The 19326-nt window shown below is 39.0% G+C and overlaps 1 protein-coding gene across 8 annotated transcripts in view; it reads left to right on the top strand.

Annotated features, from left to right (window-relative positions):
- KCNT2 (potassium sodium-activated channel subfamily T member 2) overlaps positions 1 to 19326 on the top strand; it is a 537964-nt gene that overhangs the window by 479752 nt on the left and 38886 nt on the right. For all 8 annotated transcript variants that reach the window (XM_072126927.1, XM_072126928.1, XM_072126923.1 and 5 more), the window contains one exon: positions 3420 to 3720. In XM_072126927.1, coding sequence (XP_071983028.1) covers positions 3420 to 3720 — 301 coding nt within the window. The remainder of the gene's footprint in view (positions 1 to 3419; positions 3721 to 19326) is intronic.

The following is a 19326-nucleotide window of genomic DNA, read 5'->3' as shown; positions in this document are numbered from 1 at the left end:
CAGATTTAGACGAAAATTACAAATGTGCCAAAAAATTTCGCAAATAAAAGAGAAAGTACTATGATTAATGACCCCACATCTGTTTGAATTGCATTTTAAAACATTGCAAACACAACAGGAAAATGCAACTTGATTTTAGCATCATTAATACTGATAAGTTTTGTTATACATTGCGCATTTGCTGTGCCTTTTAAAACTCAATGAAAACATATTGGGGCAAATTTACTTACCCATCTAGAGTTGTTCACAGAAAGTGCATTGTCCATGTATAATGCACTATGCCGTGATTCATTAAGATGCGTCCGTGCGTGCGTCCGATATCCTGCATGTTTCGCAGCCCCGCTCAGGTCTGTCGGAGTTCACCTTCTTCTTCCTGGTGTATATAAGTACATTTAATTGCGACACAATTTTAATGTTAAATCCCACGTTCAGTCCGAATCGGTGGGATTGTCGGATGGCCCGCCCCCGATTTCTGACACATGAAAGCCGCGCTGCTGCGCCAAAATCCGATCTCATGTGACACAATACCCTGCTAAATACCTGTCACAGCCGTGCAATCCCTGAAAATGTCAGGAAAATCCAACTTAAGTGCAGCTGCGGACCCTTAGTAAATAAGCCCCATTGTGTGAATGCACACAAAGACTGTACAAGTAATATTTCCATTTAACAGTAGGTGGGCCCCCAAAATCAGTTTCACTGCTAGGCCCTAGGCCCCCCAGTAGCCAAGCACGTTAATGCCGGCCTTCATCTGTCACATGTCCCCTAAACCAGAGCCAGCATCAGTACCACATATAAGTGCCCTTCTTAATGTCTGTATGTCTTTGTTGAGTTTTCCTATTTCCTTTAGTTTATTTCCAGATTCCATGAACATAGTGATATGCAATGATTGGAACGTGTTTGCTTTACAAGTGTTTCTCTCTTGTTCCATCTGTTGTTATTACCTACCCTCAGCCTATGTCATAAATCTTTCATTTCAGTCCAAATAAAGATAATAATAGTGTCCATCCCACAACAGGTTCACAACCTTGATACTAAATACAGTATAGACTTTTATCTTTCAAGATTTTATGCAATAAATCTTATAGAACCTCAAATAAAGTAATAAAAACATTGGTTTATCAACATGAAAGATTTAAGTAAAACAACAACAGTCTAATACATCCAAATATTATTAAATAATCCATATTTATAGAGTGCAGATTTAAAAATAATAGTGTACATATACTTACTAAATTAGACATTATAATGTAGTAAAAGAATAATCAGCTCAAACAATAAGAGTGCAACAGCTTGCAATCCATAAGAGAGCTTACAATTCAGTATTAAAATATACATCTCTACATGGATTAAATAAGAAATGGACAGAATTATTAGCATAAAAACAGAACAGAAAAAGATAGGATACAAGTGCCTACTACTACTTTACAGTATTAGAATATCAAAAAAACATGTGGCATTTTGTCAGACTCCATTAAAATTTCAATTGTCTTTCATTTTGCACCCAGTTTGGAGAAAAGTATGTGGAGTGCGGCAGGAATGGACATGATGGTGGGGGTACTTTAGTCCCCTTTATCGTTTTAAATCTACTATAATCTGCACAACAAATTGATGCAGATTATATTTTAAATATATGCTTTCATTCTGGTTTAAGTGAAGCTCCATGATTATTGTGAGGCAGGAGTATATGATATGAGTATTATGAGGTGGGAATATGAACATCTGATACAAAAATGGAGCTTAAATAGTTTGATTTTATGATTCACAAAATGCTATGGGCTTTCTAAACTAGACTGAGTTATTACCAAGATGGCCGCCACTGGAAAATACAAGTCCCATGATCCTTAAGTTCTCAGTAACCCCTCCTCCCTCTTATGCACTGTTCGTAGTGATGATGTAACAGACTGTCCTGCTCTGTTACTATAGTAATGATGTGTAACTGCCATCACTGGACATTCCCCTCTGAGATAACATCTTACCACAACAGCGGCCATATTGGATGTACTGAAACCAACCTACTACAGCCAAACATAGTGGTGACAGACCACAAACAAAATTAGGCGTGCACAGCTAGCAAATCTATAAACTGGCTCACACACCAAATATTATGAAACAACAACAAAAAACGAAGTGTGCTACAAGGGGCCTATGGAATATTATAACAAATTCATTTTATTATATAAATTCATAAAAGTACACACAAAATAAACATTTAAAATCAATTTAAAAGTAACCAGTACCACACAAAAACAAAGGGGGGGGAGAAAAAATAGGTGATTATTTTCTCCCTCCACCACCCAAGACCAAGGTATGTTGGTCAAAGAGTAAGTATTCTATCAAAAGGTAAGTACCTCAATAAAACTCTATACGGTAGCCACAATCACATTACATCAAGTTTTTTGTGCAAATGCATCAACGCCTGCTGTCTACCCTACTACTGGATCACATATGAGTATGGATGACATGCACATGCTGGATCCTCTCCTGTAATGAACCAGAATATACAAATGAATAACCAAAGGGTTACCTATGTGCCGGGCCCAGCACCTTGGTACAAACAGCAGGACAACCAAGTGAAAGGGCACCAATTACCATCAACATTAACCTTGGACGGGGTGGAAACATAGTTGTAATCACATGACCTGCCCAGGCAGGAGCAGGACATGTGATGTGGACATGTTACCAGCGGCCATCATCTGTCCTGTGTCTGCTGTGCATGAAGAGCATCCACATCGGACTGATTAAAGGGCCAGTAGCATTTTAATACTTCATTAGAGTGTATACCCAGAGCATTTTTCTGCTAAGGGGAGCAAAATTAAAAATAACAACTAATTACATATTAGCTTATATTCAAAGGACCCATTTCTATATGAATTATGCTTATTCCCGAATTTCCCATTTAATGGTATTAATAATAAATGTTTAATTCTTCTGCCAACTATTTTATCATAATTTAAACATTCTGTAGTGTATAAAGTATTTAATAAAGAGCACCAATTAAAGAACACATGGAACTCATTTATATATGTTCAATCTATTCTTGCTGCTATTTTTATGTTGATTTGATGAAGAGAAATATAGCCATACCATATATACTCGAGTGTAAGCCAACCCACCTAATTTTACCACATAAAAACTGGAAAATCTATTAACTTGAGTATAATCCTAGGGTGAGAAATGCATTGGTCACAGCCTCCCACGTTTATAGATTTTCAGCCCACCAGTATATAGCTAGCCAGCCCATGCACCCAGTTAGCCAGCTAGCCAGGAAACGTGAGTATTGAGTTTATTTTTTAAATATCCGAGTAAAAGCCAAGGGAAAAAAAAGTGAAAAACTTGGCTTATACTCTAGTACTGCATATTTAGTTAGATTCATTTTGAGATATAGCTGAGATTCAACTGAGCAATGTTTTGTTTTTAAGTCTCAGATATCTATCAGTGTGGAAGAATGGGAAGATACAAAAGAAACCAAAGAAGCCACATCTAATCGGAACAACCATCGAAATTCAACATCCAGTGACCAGTCAGATCACCCCTTACTGAGAAGGAAGAGCATGCAGTGGGCCAGAAGGCTGAGCAGAAAAGTCCCTAGACATTCCAACAAAACTGCTGAAAGAATAAGTCAACAGAGAATGACGTTGTGTCGCAGATCAGAACGGCAGGAACTAGCAGCATTGGTGAAGAACAGAATGAAGCATCTTGGTCTTTCAACAGCAGGTTATGGTATGTAGAATAAATGAATAGAAATTCCAAAAAGTATATTTTATTTAGTATGTATAATTAATAAAATTAAAATATTTCCTACTAAATTTCCCATAGCATGCTTATTATCATGACTCAAGTACAAGCCACAATATCTGGTTGCCTATGTCCAGCTACTTGTCATCATTAACAAAACTTATTTTGAAGCTTTGACTTATAGCAGGACGATAATTGGGACCAATTTGGTGTATTTTGACACTTCCATATTTTCCAACTTGCTTATTTGTATGGCAGGCAATAGAATTCTATTGGTCTGCAAAGATGCCAGGTTTGTTTTTTCACTGATGAGTTGGGCTGTTTGCAAAGAAATGTTAAACCTTCAGTTTAAGCAAAATGGAGAGACAGCGCAGACAAAACCTAATGAATGAACAACAGAAACTGAGCACATACGCCAATATGAAACTACCATAAATGTGCATCTGTATTAGCAACTATGATAAATCTGTCATTTTCTGGCTGTCTAGTGTAAGTTTGCTATAACTACTAGTAAATGTAGACTGAAAAAAAATCTACCATCAAAATCCATCATAATAAACCACGAACATTCACTCATAGATCCAGGCGCCGTGACTGTGATAATTGTCTTATATTTGTTATCTATTAGTTATTCCTTCTAAAATCAACCTTTAAAATTATGGTAATGAGTCTAAGGACTGTTACAGTGTACAGGAGCACTTCCCCCTTTCATCATGTGCTGCAACTTCCTCTGACATACAAGGGCTTATTTACTTAGGGTCAGTGGCGGCACTGTTGTTGGATTTTCCGACATTTTGGGGGTTTGCTCAGCTGTGACAGGTACTTAACCGGGGATTGTGTCGCACATGATCGGATTGTGGCGCAGCTGCGACGGGTTTCATGTGCAGAAATTGGGGGGCATGCTGTCAGACGATCTGACTGATTCAGACTGAGTGCGGGATTAACCATTTAAATTGTGTCGCAAGATCAAGCACTTACACTTAATTATTAGCATAATTGTAAAAGTTGATTGTAGAAATAAGGAGTCCATGGATAACAAATATAAGAACATTACCACAGTTGTAGACCCTGGATTCATGGATAATTCCCTTGGTTTATCATGTTTTATTGTGTGAGATTTCCCTTAAAAACAATGCCCAAGACAGCAGAAATACTTTTGCTGCAGTAGCTACCATTGTATTAAAAAAGTCAAAAGCCACTACTGAAACTCTCTGCAGTAATTGACATTTTACTTTGCATTGCAGTTTTTATTCACTTGTTCTTTTGATATATGAAAAGTTTGTAGTAAAGTTAGAGACAATTTAAGCAAATTACTTGTTCAATTTGTTCCAAATCCAATAGAACCGATCTGGAAAATAATCTAGTCTTTTTTTCACTTTTTGCCTGTATAAAATAAAATAATATAGATTAACATTTACTACAGTGGAAAATTCACTGTCGATCAAACCCTATGTGGCAGTAGTTGTATAGAATAAGCATAAAGAAGCTGGTGGATGAGTTCAACTAGTTAAGAAAAATATAGGAAAATTGCTTTTAAAATATCTTGGCTTTGGGAAAACGGATTGATGAAAGAACAGTAATGATATGGTTTGGTGAAGTATGAAAGAAACAATGTTCGTAGGCTGAAATATTTGTTTACATACTTATGTAGCCATTTCTTTCCATTTGCCTGTCAATACTTACACAGGCGACATAACATACGAGCAAAATTGATTCAATAAGAGATTGAAAAGAGGGCAGCATTTTTAGGAAAACATTGAAAAGTGTCTATGTGATGTATAGAACCTGAATATAACCCAGAGTATATTTGACTGTCAGAACAATCTATCAGCGTCGCACACGTTAGCCAGGAGATCAATTTTTGTGTATAATGATTGTGATGCACATCAGCAATATAATCCATTTCTATTCATGAAACAGCAATGGAAGAATGTGTAATATATTCCACAAACCATTCTTTTTGTAGCTGTCTTTTATCGCTCTGGGATGTAACATTCCTCCTGTGAGTTTTAAAAGAAGATTGAAAGTACTTCTTGTAAGAATTCATCACTCAGATGGACTAAGATACATAACCCTCTTGGTTTATAAAAACAAAACCTCTATTCCAAGGCTGCTACCTCCGAGGTTCCCTTTTTCAGTATTTTTCTTCTTTCATTGTTAAAGTTAGCGTTGCTCCACTTTGTCAAATATTTAGTAATGCCAACCAATATCAAGAATTAAAATGTTTACATATGGAGATGGTATAATCCAGAAATCTGTTCTGCATGAATCTATCTTTAGAAGACAAATTGTACATGCACTACTTTTTTAATAAAAGTGAGCATTTTACTATAGCCTGCACCAGAATCCTTCCAGCCCACAAGTGCTTTGTTGGATTTAGTTAGAGGACTTCCCCTCATTTTAAATCGGGCATGTCATGGGATGGTGCGGAGATAATTAAGACCAGAGCATGATGTCAAAGTCTTAATAAATTGTTTTGTTTGTTTTATACTTCATATAGATGTAGCAAAAGTTAACTTGATGTTTATTGTATTCTATGGCATGATGCAGCATAATTAAGTTGACATTTTTAATGGTAAGTTAAATTAAAGTTGTTGTCTGACTGTCATACAAATTTATTAGGGGAGGACTTTAAAAAAAAATAATAAAGCTGTATTCACCTGCTCTGTCGTTCCCCACTTCCCAGGACCTGATACAGCGCAGTTGTCAAAGAGGAGCTTCTGCGCCCTTCTGACACAACCCCTCTAAAGTTGGCTACAGCAAGTACAGTACAGGGATATGTTGTGATAAGCAGACCCATTGACCTCTTCCCGACATTTGACGTAATAGTACTGCATGGAGGGAGGTGCCAGAAGCTACGGGTGTTGGCTATATATTATAGCTGACACCTGGCTCTAACACCCGCGATCGGAGACCGCGGCGTGTTAGGGGCATTTGACAAGAATTGGACCCCACCCGCGGCACTTACCGGGGGAGGTCCGCTGCTCCGGTCCGCTGCTCCGGTGCCCGGGACTGCAGGTGCCCGGGGCTGCGCGATCCTCCTTCCTGCCTTCTGGCAGGACCCGGCTGTAACACACTGAGCATGCGCAGCACGCTCAGTGTGTTACATTACACAGTGTAATACATCTGTATTACACTGTGTAAGGTAAAGAATAGCTTGAACAAGTGATCAGTGGATCACTTGTTCAAGCTAACCTGTAAAACTAAATAAAAAAAGTTAAAAACATTAAATAAAATCATTTTTTAATAAAAAGAATTAATAAAATAAAGTTAAAGTCCCCTAAACACAATTATTCCCTATATACATGCAATAAAGTGAAAAAACCACAAAATCGCCAAAAAACCCTACATATTTGGTATCGCCGCGTCTGTAACAATCCGTAAAATAACTCAGAAACATTATTGGGTCCGCTCGGTGAACGCCGTAAAAACAAAACATGAAAAACTTGTCAAAAATGTACATTTTTCATAAAATCTGTTCGCAAAAATGTTCTAAAAAGTTATGTGCGCCAACATGGTACCACTTAAAAGGACAACTCGTAAAAAATAAGCCCCAAACCAGCTCTGTCAACCAAAAACTATTATAGTGGGGGGCGCATGCGCGCGGCGCTCGAGACGGCAGCAGGCGAGTAGAGCTCCGCGCCTCTTCAGACCGCAAGCAGCTATTATAAGCAACTCTCAGCACTTACCCTCTACACAGCTCACCGAGAGACGTGGGAAGACAGTGGGCTGCCCGTGATGGCCAAAGGCAATCAAAAAAAGACGGGAGCTCCAGGGAAATCGGCTCCGGAGCCCACCCAGGATTTCCCGCCGCCGCCATCTTTGATGGAAGACGCAGGCTCGCATGCGGCGCCATCTTCCCCTCAGCTATATGAGGACATGGCGAACCTGCCTGAGGGAACTCCAGCTATAACCACACCAGATCCTTCTCAGGGGAGTCTCAGAGCTTCACAGGATTCACAAGGAGCAATGGACAAAGCTATGGCCGAAATTGCCTTCAGCCAACAGAGCTCAGCGGCCTCCACTGATTCAGAACAGCCTGAGGTATGTCAAGGAGACTATCACTACTCTGGGGATAAGCAACTCATAGGGAAATTTTCTCAATTGCTTCAACACGAATTAGGCAAAGCCTGTAATAAAATTACCTCAGATATAAAAGAGGACTTTCAAATGTTGGGCAACCGAATTGATTCTATTGAAACTAAAGTGGACTCGACAGTAGCTCACATTAACCAGCACTCTGCTGCTATTTCAGATATTCATAGTCAATTAGAGGAAGCATGGTCCAAAATTGAGGACTTAGAGAACAGGTCCCGCAGAGAAAACTTCAGGATTAGGGGCCTACCAGAATCAGTGGTTGATTTGGAACAATTTGTGCACGATATGTTTAAGAAAATATTACCCGATCTCCCAGAGAGATACTACGATGTAGACAGGGTTCATAGAGCCCTTACTGCTCCTAGATCAGATGGCATACCTCGGGACATAGTGGTTAAGCCCCATTTTTTCTCTGTAAAAGAACAGCTTATGAAAGCAGCAAGAGGAACTGAATCCTTACATGTCCGAGACTTTGATATACAAATTTTTACTGATTTAGCACCCCGCACTATACAAAGAAGAAGGAATTTAAAGCCACTACTTCAGGTCTTGCGCTCACAGGACATTAAATATAGGTGGGCTTTTCCGTTCAGATTAATGTTTTATTACCACAACAAATTGCACCAGTTTGCATCTTTACAGGAGGGAGAGGAAGTCTTAACTGAATTGGGACTGTTGCAAAAGGAACCTGGACGTATGGAACTGCGATCCTCCCAGAAACCCACCACTACTCGACCGCCTCGTAAGACTGCGCCTCTTTCTCCAATATGGAAGAGAAAATTGCCGACGACCTGAGGTTTCACTTTACCATAACCTGCTGATAGTCAGTCATTGTGACGTAGAAAGTCTCGTATTGTTGACGTTTCATTTTCAAATAACAAAATTGTTCATTCGTTTTGATGTAGGATGAGGGTTAAGAGGATACCTTTGCTGCCTTAGGTCTGGGAGGTTGTCGCTTGGCCTCCCCTGAATTTGTGACCCGCCCTGGTAGTTAGCTGGTCTGCTACTGGGACGGATCAGAATTCTACTTTGGGGTCATGGTATTCGACCATGATCCCACATTGATAAAGAGAATTAATGTTTTTTTGGTTCTGTATATGTTAAATTATTTTCTACCTTTATTGTATGATGTTCCCCAATCCCTTAGATTCCTTTCCCCCCCTGGCCTGGATTTAAGTGAGAGCGAAGGTAAGCCTAGAGTACAACAAGAGGATGATGGCTGTTGAAAATTTTACATCTACCCAGACGTTTAAATTAATTTCCCATAATGTACAGGGTCTTAATTCTCCGGTTAAAAGGAGAGCGGCCTTTAAATTATTTCACTCTATGCATAGTGATGTAATTTTCCTACAGGAATTACATTTCTCTACAACATCCTGTCCCAGATATATGCACCATCATTATCCATTGTTTTACTTAGCGCTGTCGTCAGAAAAGAAGAGAGGAGTGGGCATATTTTTCTCAAAAAAGGTTCCATTCTCGTTTGAACATATGATCTGTGACCCCAATGGTAGGTATATACTCATTTCTGGTTCGATTCAGGGAGCCCCGGTTACGTTTGTAAATTATTATGCACCAAATGAAGGCCAATTGAAATTTTTTTCTCAAATGTTTAAAGATTTAGCTCCTCACTTTAAAGGGAGCGTATTTGCAGGTGGGGACTCTAATCTAGCATTAGATCATATTTTAGATAAGTCACATACCTCTAGTTCTACATTACGTCCACCACCGAAACAGGGGCTGAGCTTAGCTAAGCTTTTACATTCTTTTGATCTGGTAGATGCATGGAGGACCAAAAATTTGTCAGCTAGGGACTACACTTATTTTTCGGCGGCTCATGCCACTTATTCAAGAATTGATCATGTCTTTATTCAGTCACATCTTACTTTCCATCTGCTCTCTGCCAAAATAATTCCTATATCGTGGTCGGACCATGATGCGATTTCGCTGACTTTAGAGTCTCTTTGGTTAAGACCCCCAAGCTCACCTTGGAGACTTAATGAATCATTGCTTACAAATCCGGCAATAGCAGACCGAATAGAAGAGGCTATAAAGGCATATTATAGAGAAGAACAAAGAGTTCCTACTTCATCAGCTGCGAGTTGGGAGGGACATAAGGTCTTAATTAGAGGCTTACTTATGCAATCAGCTTCTAGATTGAGGAAACAGAGGGAAAAATTGAGAAAGGAACTGGAAAGGAAATATTATTCTCTACTGACTTACCATAAAAAGAACCCTGATAAGGACCTTAAGGCCCAAATTGAGGAGGCAAGGACGGAACTTAACTTATGTCTCACCTCTGCTGCGGAGCGCAGTATCAGATGGTCCAAATTCAAATTTTTTTCTCAAAGTGATAAAACCGGTACTTTGCTGGCCCGTAGGCTAACCCCCCGTCCCCAAACCTTTTCTATTCCCAAAATTCGGAAGTCAGATGGCAGATTAACCCAAAATCCAAAAGAAGTATTGGAAATTTTCGCAAATTACTACAAGGAGCTTTATAGTCAGGAAATTCGTTGTCGGTCTCCTGACCGTTTATTCGCGGATATTCAGCTCCCAGTACTAAGTGAATCACACAAAGACCTGGTTGATGCCCCCTTCACCCATGAGGAGGTGCTGAAGGCTATAAAATTGCTTAAACCATCTAAATGTCCAGGTCCGGATGGATTTTCAAATTTTTATTATAAGAAATTTTCTGATCTATTGGTGCCCCACTTAGTACAATACTTTAATTCTATTAGAGAGGGATCGCTTCCCTTCCCGGGAGCCCTAGCGGCTCATATTTCTCTAATACCAAAGCCAGAGAAAGATAGCACTAACTGCCAAAATTATAGGCCAATATCTTTGATTAACAATGATGTGAAAATCCTTACAAAAATCCTGGCCATGAGAATTAACACTTTTTTGGAGGGATATATCCATCCTGATCAGGTGGGTTTTGTACCCCACAGACAGGCAGCAGACCAAACCCGGAGAGTGATAGATTTGATCTCCCTGGTTCATGCTAAGTGGGATAACACCCCACCAAAACAGGCTATGTGTTTAGCAATTGATATCCATAAAGCATTTGATTCCCTCCAATGGGACTATCTTTTCTATATACTCAAACGTTGGGGTTTCGGGCAAAAGTTTATAACAATACTGTCTAGCTTGTACTCCGCTCCAACAGCAGAAGTTAATATTAAGGGGTTCATGTCAGATCGCATAAAGATTAAATGTGGAACTAGACAGGGGTGTCCCCTATCTCCCATTCTTTTTATACTAGCCATTGAGCCCTTAGCCCATTTGGTTAGGATAAACTGTAATATTAAGGGAATTGGAGTGGGAGGTAGGGAACATAAGTGTGCCTTGTTCGCAGACGATATTCTATTTATGATAACATCCCCTCTAACTACGCTACCAAATTTGTATCAGGTTCTGGATAGGTTCGGTTCCCGTTCAGGCCTCAAGATTAACCATGACAAATCTGTAGCCTTAAATTTAACTATCCCCACTCGCATGGCTAAACTAATACAACTAAATTTTCAGATGCGCTGGAGGGAAGATAAAATCTCCTATTTAGGGGTCAACCTGACGTCAAATTTCACCAAGTTATTCGAAGCGAATTTCAAACCATTATACAACAAATTTTTGGATGAGCTGAGAGTTTGGTCCTCCTTGCAGATATCATGGCTTGGTCGCATTGCGGCATTAAAGATGACTTTGTTACCTCGCCTGCTTTATTTTTTTCGTACTATACCTATTGATATTCCAGGATTATACTTAAAGAACCTCCAATCTATGTTTAATAAATTTATATGGGGACAAAAACGTAGCAGGATAGTGCAAACCACTATGTATACCCCAAGAATAGATGGGGGACTAGGGGTTCCAAATGTTACAAAATATTACTATGCAGCTAGACTAGCTCCATTGGTTTTTATACACAGACGGTCTAGACTACCTCTGTGGGGTCTTATCGAACAAACGGCATGCTCCCCGACTCCTATAGATCTACTCCCTTGGATGGCGCCTAAGGACAGGCCGGCTATAATGTGCCCACTCCTCTCTTCTAACTTAGCAATTTGGGATAGGTTGAAACGAAGATTCAAGATGGTTTCTGCTCATACGCCAGCTGCAAGGCTTTTCTCCAATCCAAGCTTTACTCCGGGCTTAACACCATCAGCCTTTCAATGGTGGTTGGACAAAGGCCTATATAGAATCGCTGACTTTATTGATAGACTGGGAATACGGTCTGCGTCGTACTTTCGCTCTATTCATAATTTTCCAGATACAGAATTGTTTAGATTTTCCCAAATTACACATTTTTTGCAATCGCTTACGAAAGTAACTCCTGATATAAGTCTTAGAACAATGTTTGAAACACTCTGTTTACATAGTAACACGGGGAGAGGTATTTTATCTCAAATATATACTATGATGGTCTCTTCTGTCAATAAGCTTCCTTATATGCTAGAGTGGGAAAAGGATTTTGATATCAATCTAACAATGAGAGAGTGGCAAGATATGGCGGAGCGCACCTTTAAGATTTCGATAAATGCTAATTTAGTGGAGGCAAACTTTAAAGTTTTTTCACGATGGTACATGGTGCCCTCTCGCCTGTCAAAAATTTTTCCTACAGTATCATCTCAATGTTTTAGAGGGTGCGGGATGGAGGGTACTCATGCTCACATATGGTGGCATTGTCCTAAGGTCAAGCGATTCTGGAGACGCATATTTAATATGTTATATTCCATAACGCAAATAAATCTTAAGCTCTCTCCTGTTTACGCACTCTTAAATGGAACAATACCAGACCTCTCGATTGCACAACATAGATTTGCTTCTAACCTTTTCTTAGCAGCTAAGATCGCAATAGCAACCTCGTGGAAAAAAGCTGTTGTTCCATTGCATTTGGTAAAATCTAAGTTAAATTGGATTATGATTAACGATAAGTTGTTCAGTATGTTACATGATAAAGAAGCGTTTTTTGGAAAAATTTGGCAAGACTGGATCACATATTCCTCTACTGAATGAGCAATGTTTTTGGTATTTTAGGTCCTTTCTCGGGCTCTCACCCCAGGCCAGGGGTACCCAATTTCCCTTCCCTTTCTTCCGTCCAATCCCCCCTCATTATGTTTATTTTTTTCTTTTTCTTTTTGGTTTTATTGTATTGTCAGAAAGATTTAGATGTATTAGAGAGACTCAGCTTCAGAGGTCTTTGCTGGGCTATTTAAGCTAATTATAAGAATATATACATATTGTGTACTTTATGAGAAATGTATCTATGTTGCTACATAACTGACAAACAAAATTTCATGTTTTAAAATGTTTTATTATCTTAAAAATTCAATAAAAATTATTGAAAACAAAAACTATTATAGTTACCGAAAAGATGGCGATCCAAAAACAAATAAGATTTCCTCTATATTTGTTTTTTTTTCAGTAAAATTGTAAAAATAAATGAAAAACTATATAAATGAGGTATCACTGTAATCGTAGTGACCTACAATGCATAATCTGCTCTGAATGGCGCAGCTTCCCTTCGATGCCCTGGCGTGTGCCCATACAGCAGGTTACCACCACATATGGGGTATTGTTATATGAGGGAGGGATTCGGTATCAAATTTTGTGGAGAGTTTTGGTATTTTATCCAGTGAGAATTTGTACATTTTTTGAAAAACACATTAATTTTGCCAAAAAAAATGTACTTTCAAAATAGTATCCGATTTTGTTTTAACCCCTGTAAAACAATTAAAGGGTAAACAAACTTCATAAAAGTTGTTTTACGTACGTTGAGGGGTGTAGTTTCTATAATGGGGTAATTTATGGGGTTTTACTTTTATTTAGGCCTCTCAAAGTGACTTGAAACCTGAGCAGGTCCCTTAATAGCAGGATTTTGCATTTTTTATGAAAATGTGAAAAATCGCACCTAACGTTCAAAGCCCCATAACAGCTTACAAAAATAAGACTATGCATAAAAAAACATGTCCACATAAAAAATACATTCGGTGAATGTTAGTTATCACGTTTTTTGCTGTTATAACTATATGTGGAAAAAGAAGAACATTTTAAAGTTCAAAAATCGAGAATTTTTCAAAATTTTCACTAAATATCTGATTTTCTGATAAATAAATGCAAAACATACCACCAAAATTTTTCAACTAACATGAAGTACAATGTGTCACGAGAAAACAATTTTGAAATCACTTGGATATGTTAAAGCGTTTCAAAGTTATAACCATTTATAGTGACACAAGGCAGATTTGAAAAAATGGACCGTGTCAGGAAGGTGAAAAGTGGCTTCGGCGTTAAGGGGTTAAAGCTCAACTTGAAAAATCTGTACAGGGCCTAGACCCGAATTCTACAGTAGCACCCACTGACAACATTCAAAATATTTTGTGGTGTGTGCACACCACCACTAGTGTTCCAGTGGCACTGTACACCACCATTTTTGGGAAAATCAACGTTCCCTAGGATGTCATCAGGAAGCACTGATACTCCTTAAAGTTACAATGTAATCAATATTACATTGATTTATATGTTGCCGGCAGTTTTGCCAGTGGTACTGAAACAGTTAACGTGCAATCTCTGCCAGCATCAATCTCGAGAGTTGACAATGAAGGGGAACTGAAGTCTGGGTTTGGGGGGCCCACAACTGCAATGTTCAGTGCAGATGCTAACATTGCATTCAGGCCTGCAGATGTGTTAAATGTCAAAAGTTCAAGTGTGAAAATAGGCATAAACAAACTTGGGGAGAATAGAGGTCATTGTATCTGATGCCTACTAACCGAAATCAAATTTTGAGTTTATACAAAGACTAACATGTCTATCATTCTAAGGCCAGAAAACAACTCAGCCACTACATTAGTTTTTACATCAGTAATTGTAAGCCAAATCCAGGTGTGGAGTGTTAGGTTTGGAAAACAAGGGCACGTTTACAGAAAAATTCCTTTGCAGAAATTTTTAAGTTGCCAAAAAGGTTGAAATCAGCAAGTGAATCAATTCAGCATTGACACTGGAGATCCAAATAAGAGAACAATGTACTCACTTGATTTCACTAGATTTTTTTCAGAAATAATAGAATCTCCATTGATCAACAATTGATGGACTTTTGTAAGGGGTACTCCAGTTCAGGAAAAAAACTGTGTTTTAAAAAATTACCAAAGCATATCAACATAAAACCTTTATCTTTTTTTAAAGTGATGATCATAATTAGAGAACAGCAATGAATGTAGCACAGAGAAGATGACAATAACATTTTCTGATTGTAAAAACAGTCGCCAATCAGTAGGAAGTACTGAGGCCTTAGCTTTGAATGACTTCAGTACATCTGCAGCCATACAACATCCCTACTCGTATTGTGTTGCGGCTTCACTATGCACACTGAGACACGATCCTGTGCACAGAAAGCGGCTTTCCGGTACTCACACCTAGTGCAGCACACACCACCTTCATGAAGACTGACATCCGGTCTATATGAATGTGTCGCCCGCTACACGACAGTAAGGTAAACTGTGGACCTGTGGACCACTTCTTTTCTGTCTACACAACATGCTCCTCAGCAAAGTTGAGTCCAACCTTTTATTCTTTCTGCTAATGAGAGGTTTGATCACTGTAGATTGGGGTTTTAGGCCAAATTCACATAAATGTCATGACACTGTATGATGAGACAAATCCTTACCCTGTTCAGTACTGAACTGGTGAGAAATTCCAGCTGCAGAGTTAAAACAATTACTCATGGAGATTCTTAGCATTATCATGACCTCTCTCTCATTTCAGAGAATGAAAGGGATAAATATAAATGAGAAATGTACAGATGTACTACTTGATTATATACAACAAAAAAGTAAGGATAACTGTGACACATGTCAAGAAATAATCAACACACCAATAAAGTTAGTATAGTACTCCCAATTTAAACTATAGCCAAAAAACAATTCATGGGGAAATACATTCAATTAAAAAATACACATAATTGAGTAAACATTCATCAATTCTATTGTTACATTAAAATTAGCACCATAATTCTTACAAAATGGGCTAAATATTAATATGGGATAAGACCTATAAAAGGTATAGTTTGTTCGGAATCCCCCACATTCTATACCATATCAATAGTAAATACCACCCAAAATTACATCAATTGTACAGATTATAATATAAATCATAGAAAAATGTCTTGATGGCTCACAATGGAGCTTCATAACTTCTTCAGCAAAGGTAACATGTATATGAGACTAACATTAAACCAAGATATGCCTATGGTATAGGGGGACGGTTGCAAGCACAGCACGCCACCTATACCATAGGCATACCTTGGTTTAATGTAAGTCTCGTATACATGTTACCTTTGCTTAAGATTAAGTAATGAAGCTCCATCATGAATAACACATCACATTAAGATACGTATAGGGTATAATTCATTATCTAATTATAACTATACATGGCTTCAAACAAATATAATAAAAATAATATACACAATAATTGGTAATAACTAGAGATGAGCGAGCATTAAAATGCTCGGGTACTCGTTACTCGAGCCGAACATTTCCTAATGCTCGAGTGCTCGTTTCGAGTAACGAGCCCCATTGAAATCAATGGGAGACCCGAGCATTTTTTAGTAAAATTAAAAACTGAACGAGCACTGTTCAGTGCAGATGTTTTCACTAAAAGAACAGAGTGAAAGAACACTGCAGAACAGATTTCAGATGTTCGCAAACATCTGCGATCTGTTCCGGAGACACGCGTGCAGACGATGTTCTCTGCAATAGTATTTGAAGAGCAATATGTGTGAAGAACAACTTGCAGATGTTTGGAAACATCTGCAAGTTGTTCTTCACATATATTGTTCTTCAAATACTATTGCGGAGAACACCGTTCTGCAAGCGTGTCTCCGGAACATCTGCGATCTGCTCCGGAGACACGCGTGCAGAACGATGTTCTCTGCAATAGTATTTGAAGAACAATATGTGTGAAGAACAACTTGCAGATGTTTGACAACATCTGCAAGTTGTTCTCTACACATATTGTTCTTCGAATACTATTGCGGAGAACACCGTTCTGCACGCGTGTCTCCGTAGCAGATCGCAGATGTTCGCGAACATCTGCAATCTATTCTGCACAGTGTTCTTTCACTGTGTTCTTCAATTAAATGATTAAATTAAATGTTTAATTGTATTTTTTTACTGTTCTTTACTTTTTTTTTTTTAAATTAAATGCTCATTATCGAGCAGGGCAAATACTCGTCCGAGCAACGAGCCGGTCCAAATATGCTAATACTCGACCGAGCATCAAGCTCGGACGTGTATACTCGCTCATCACTAGTAATAACCCTTGTTATTCAGATAATTCTAATTCAACATTGCATGGCATGTGATACTTGTACTGACTGGTGAGCTATGATGCAAATGTTGTCTGGGGGTAATAAATAAAATAGCAAGATAATTCCCTACTGGTGATATTAACTGTGGGAGAGATAGATATAGTTAAGGATCAGATTGTAAAGTTGAATATCATGAGGGTAACGGGAAAAAGATGTTACCTACATTGACAGTATGCAACTTGCGGCTTGGTTGCTGGAGTTAGCGTCTCTGCCAGCCATGTGCAGCAGGCAGAGCGCTTCATTCAGTAACAGACTCCTGTGAGCAATAGACGGCTGATGAATAGATCTGAATGAATAAAAATAAGAATGAATGGCTGGTTTTTGTGTTGGTGAGAATAAAGAAAGATTATGTTACAAGAATAAATAATATGTCAATGATATCTACTGATTGATGAGTAAATACTGGAAAGGGTTTTCGGGTGAGGACAAATATGGAACTTAGAGGATAGAATGTAAAATATGTGTATATTATATTGAAAAGTGATATAAGGAGCCCTATGGGACACCTGGACCCATTTGTAGGAGCATCTGAATAATGCAGATATTAAGTTAAAGGAGTTTGTCCATAAAATTAAATTCTCAAATTCAAATCTGCTAATGATGTTTACACAATAAAGATCATTTTTACCCCCTTACTTTATAATTTTACTCCATCTAGCACTATAATCCATCTAGTGCTATGTGAGATGCTGTGTATTGGCAATGTGCTTAGATTATCATGGTACATGTTTATATACAATCACCGGCCACTTTATTAGGTACATCATGCTAGTAACTGGTTGGACCCCCTTTTGCCTTCAGAACTGCCTCAATTCTTCGTGGCATAGATTCAACAAGGTGCTGGAAGCATTCCTCTGAGATTTTGGTCCATATTGACATGATGGCATCACACAGTTGCCGCAGATTTGTCGGCTGCACATCCATGATGCGAATTTCCCGTTCCACCACATCCCAAAGATGCTCTATTGGATTGAGATCTGGTGACTGTGGAGGCCATTTGAGTACAGTGAACCCATTGTCATGTTCAAGAAACCAGTCTGAGATGATTCCAGCTTTATAACATGGCGCATTATCCTGCTGAAAGTAGCCATCAGATGTTGGGTATATTGTGGTCATAAAGGGATGGACATGGTCAGAAACAATACTCAGGTAGGCTGTAGCGTTGCAACGATGCTCAATTGGTACCAATGGGCCCAAAGAGTGCCAAGAAAATATTCCCCACACCATGACACCACCACCACCAGCCTGAACCGTTGATACAAGGCAGGATGGATCCATGCTTTCATGTTGTTGACGCCAAATTCTGACCCTACCATCCGAATGTCGCAGCAGAAATCGAGACTCATCAGACCAGGCAACGTTTTTCCAATCTTCTACTGTCCAATTTCGATGAGCTTGTGAAAACTGTAGCCTCAGTTTCCTGTTCTTAGATGAAAGGAGGGGCACCCGGTGTGGTCTTCTGCTGCTGTAGCCCATCTGCCTCAAATTTCGACATACTGTGCGTTCAGAGATGCTCTTCTGCCTACCTTGGTTGTAACGGGTGGCGATTTGAGTCACTGTTGCCTTTCTATCAGCTCGAACCAGTCTGCCCATTCTCCTCTGACCTCTGGCATCAACAAGGCATTTCCGCACACAGAACTGCCGCTCACTGGATGCTTTTTCTTTTTCGGACCATTCTCTGTAAACCCTAGAGATGGTTGTGTGTGGAAATTCCAGTAGATCAGCAGTTTCTGAAATACTCAGACCAGCCCTTCTGGCACCAACAACCATGCCACGGCACTCAAATCACCTTTCTTCCCCATACTGAAGCTCGGTTTGAACTGCAGGAGATTGTCTTGACCATGTCTACATGCCTAAATGCACTGAGTTGCCGCCATGTGATTTGCTGATTAGAAATTAGCGAGCAGTTAGACAGGTGTACCTAATAAAGTGGCCGGTGAGTGTACACTACCATTTAGCTTATGAGCATTCACTAGCATCTGACACATAGGCAGATAAGCAATGACAGATGATGAGATCCATGAGATGCATATTACACATAAATCCTACTAACATAGTCATAACATACCCAGCTCTGCTATATCTCATCGATAACGCATACTGACAGATATGCTGTGCCCACCCTCCCCTGG

Source organism: Engystomops pustulosus, chromosome 10, assembly GCF_040894005.1.
Source record: "Engystomops pustulosus chromosome 10, aEngPut4.maternal, whole genome shotgun sequence".
Lineage (NCBI taxonomy): Eukaryota > Metazoa > Chordata > Amphibia > Anura > Leptodactylidae > Engystomops > Engystomops pustulosus.
The sequence above is the reverse complement of the archived record's forward strand: the minus strand, read 5'-3'. Positions and strand labels throughout refer to the sequence as shown.